The sequence below is a fragment of the Triticum aestivum genome, chromosome 4A (assembly GCF_018294505.1).
Source record: "Triticum aestivum cultivar Chinese Spring chromosome 4A, IWGSC CS RefSeq v2.1, whole genome shotgun sequence".
Classification (NCBI taxonomy): domain Eukaryota; kingdom Viridiplantae; phylum Streptophyta; class Magnoliopsida; order Poales; family Poaceae; genus Triticum; species Triticum aestivum.
In genome coordinates this window covers 922,034-925,582 of record NC_057803.1, presented here as the reverse complement: position 1 = coordinate 925,582, position 3,549 = coordinate 922,034, and the positions used below count along the sequence as shown (strand labels likewise).

The 3,549-nt window shown below is 49.6% G+C and overlaps 1 protein-coding gene across 1 annotated transcript; it reads left to right on the top strand.

The window, feature by feature from the left end:
• Positions 1-299: 299 nt before the first annotated feature.
• Positions 300-1,701, top strand: LOC123081506 (ethylene-responsive transcription factor 1B). Its single transcript, XM_044504076.1, has one exon. The coding sequence runs from the start codon at positions 409-411 to the stop codon at positions 1,429-1,431; it is 1,023 nt and encodes a 340-aa protein (XP_044360011.1). The 5' UTR covers positions 300-408; the 3' UTR covers positions 1,432-1,701.
• Positions 1,702-3,549: the final 1,848 nt, after the last annotated feature.

Below are 3,549 nucleotides of genomic sequence, written 5' to 3'. Positions count from 1 at the left end.
CAATTTGGGGTCCCTGTCACGTGCGTTACTCTAAATAAAAACCTCCCTCCCGTATTTGTACTATGTTGTAAGTAGATCCACACATATATATAAATATATATATATGGGTGCATAAAATACTACACCGTATTTGGGAGGAGGTGGGACCCACACATGGTCAGCTGCCTGCGGTGCTGTAGGAAGGAAGGTAGTATGAAGAAGACTAGTCAAAAATCAAAATCAAAATCAAAATCGGCGGGGGTGATGGTTATAAAAGCTCAGCCATATGCCAACAAGCTCATACCAATTCCTTCCTAACACTTTTGTTTCTGAGTTGGAGCAAACCACAAGCAAACAGAGCTTCTTCTTCCTCCTCCTCTTCTTGCTTCTCCTCTCCGTCCTTCCATTCTTTCATCCATCCATCCATCCATGGAGCAGCAATTCATCCATTTCGGCGCCACCACCTCCTCCACCAGCAGCTTCTACAGCACGCCCACGCCCACGCCTCCTCCTCCCGAACAAGCTCAAGCTGCTGCAACCTTGGCCTCCTCCACCCGCGACTACCACACCAGCTCCTCACCCATGTCGTCGGCCTTCGACATGGGCGACACCGACGACATGCACCTCCTCAACACCCTCCTCCTCCACATGTCTGGCTCTGGCACCGCTGCTTCTTCCAACCATTACGCCTTCGACCTCCACCTCGACCTCGACCTCCACATGGACGTGGACGTGGAGCCTTCCTCCTCTTCAACAAGCTCCTCCTCCTCTTCCTACTCCTCCTCCGACCACCACCAGCAGCAGCAGCAGCAGGGGATGCCAGCCACCACAACTGCTAAGCGCCGTGCACCGCAGCAGCTGCACCCCGCGGCCTCCAAGGGCCTCATCGGCGTGCGCAAGCGGCCCTGGGGCAAGTTCGCCGCGGAGATCAGGGACTCCACCCGCAAGGGCGCCCGCGTCTGGCTCGGCACCTTCAACACGCCCGAGGCCGCCGCCATGGCCTACGACCAGGCCGCCTTCTCCGTGCGCGGGGCCGCCGCGGTGCTCAACTACCCCGTCGACCGCGTCCAGGAGTCGCTCCGCACGCTCGCGCTCCGTCCCGACGTGCCGGGAGGCTCCCCCGTCCTGGCCCTCAAGCGCCGCCACTCCATCCGCAAGCGATCCCCCAACAAGGCCAAGAAGACTGCTACTCTTCTGGCGCCCACAAAGATGATGATCAACGACTCCGCGGCCGCGCCGGTGCAGCAGCAGTCGGCGGCGGCATGCGCGGGCGTGGTGGAGCTGGAGGACCTTGGCGCTGACTACCTGGAGGAGCTGCTCCGGGTGTCCGACGAGCCGTCGGCTTCATCGACCACCATGGTGATGGGGGCCTTTGATCATCATCACCATCACCATGTCGACGACCAATCGGCGCTCGCCAACACGGCGCCCATGCTGCTCCCTCATTGCTAGCTACAAAGCTCGCTTGCTACAATGATCCATATGGCTGGCTGGCTCAACCGCCGGCGCCTCCTCCTCCTCTGCCCTACAATGATCCTGCTCTGCTTGCATGCCCCGGCAATCAGGCCGCAGCGGCCAACGGCTTTTGTATGTACGTACGTATGTATATGTAGTAGTATGCCTCTCTGTTTCGTACGTACTACGTCAAAAAAAAAGAGAGCTAGTTATAGAAGAATAATATACATACATACATATGCCAACGGCCATCCATACAATTATTATCATCGTGCGTGCAGGCTATCTATCTATATTATGAATGGCATGCACTTCCAAATTTTCTCGACATGCATGTGATGTATCTATCTACTCTAGTCTACTCTAGTCCAGGGGTGCAGTTGCACGTACGTACCTGTGGCTTGCATGTGGCCACCACCACGCAATTATCACTAGTACTTCGTGGTACTACCTTGCTATTTTCTCCCTAACCATCCGCAAGGGTTGTGGTACTTGTGTGAAAGTGGACATGCATGCTGAGTAGCCATCCATGTATCTATCCATTCAGCTTGCTTCTTCCTTTTTCAGCACTAACTAATAATACTTACTACATAAAAAGGAAAGGAAAAAACAAAAGGCTCCACATCCATCTATGAAAAACGATCCTCGAGAGTTGAGCTTTGATGTCCTGTCGGAGTCTTTTCTTCCACTGCCGTTGGCGGCGCAACCTCCTTGTCATGTTTTCATGCCACGGTCACTTCGAGTTTTTCACCGTCACAAGAGCTTGAAGTTGCGAGTCGATGTGGCAAGTTCTAATCGGTACGACCGCATGCATGCATCTTTGTTCGACAACCTCCTTGTTGTGTTTTAACTAGGTTTCCATGCCTCGATCAGTTGGCGTTGCTGACCGAGGTATGGAAACACAACAACGAAGTTGTAAATCTCTTGCCATCTTTTCGTGTTGTAGCTTTGTGAAAAGTTGTTCCGGTGGGCTTTTGCTCCCCACCCTTCTCCCCCTAGCCAGAACCAGAAGGCCTTCGGAAAATGGCATTAAAATGTTGAAGTAATACATAGTAATCTGTTTTACTATGAAAGAAAGAAAGGAAAATGATCGTCCGTTTGGAAGAAGCTTCTTACAATTAACACTTGCTGGATCGTTTAAAAGTTAGTATTTGGTTGGGCTTTCGCGTCGCGTAGACTTTTTCTAAAGTAAAACAGGGAAAAAATAGTGAATTAGATGGCATAAAAATGTGGGAGTGAAAACTGTTTTGCTTTGATTTGATGGATGGTCGTGGTGGAAGCTTCTTATGCCCTTCCTTCCTGGATCGATTGGTCCCATCTACTAGAAGATATAGTTAGAATATTTGGAGCGACCGATCTCTCGCTGTCTCTGTGATTATAACCTGGACTTGTTTATTTATTTGTGGCATCAATCCATCATACTATCATACTAGTACTAGTGCCTAGTGATATTGACCAATCCACAATTTTTGACATAATGATCGGCATGCATATAGTTCTACTACAATAGAATATAATACATAGTGGCGCGCGCTACAAATATTAGCTGGCAATGACAAATTGACAATGGCATCAAGAAATTTGATTTTGACTGGGTCGCGTCAGCGGGGCGGGCCGCCGCTTAACTGGTCACTACGTACCCACACCTACGTACTACTATAGCTAATCGATCTGATTACTACTACATAAAATAGTACGTACGCAGTATATTGCAACAGTACGTTTCCGAATTCCGATGCACCGCCGTAGTACTAGTATTGCAACAGTACGTTCAGGTACTCCAACTAGTCGCCCAATTCCACTGATTCCATCCATCCATTTGTGATTTGTGGCGCACCACACGGAATCGAATCCATTTCTGTCCAAATGATCCATGCCTTGGATCACTTTCCTTCCCTAGCTTTAGCTTTAGCTAGACCATCCATGTGTGCTTGTGCTGCACCTTCACAAACATACTATAGTACATACTTGACCCTCGGTAAACAAAATATAGTACTCCCTCTGTTCATTTTTATAAGACCTTGAAGACATTCGGACAATGTACAAAATAGCCCATTTGAAGTTGTCTGAAATGACTTACAAAAGTGAACGGAGGGACTACTTAAGATTGTTTAG

Coding starts and splice junctions, on each gene's coding strand:
- LOC123081506 (XM_044504076.1), top strand. CDS start 409: ATGGAGCAGCAATTCATCCATTTCGGCGCCACCACCTCCTCCACCAGC.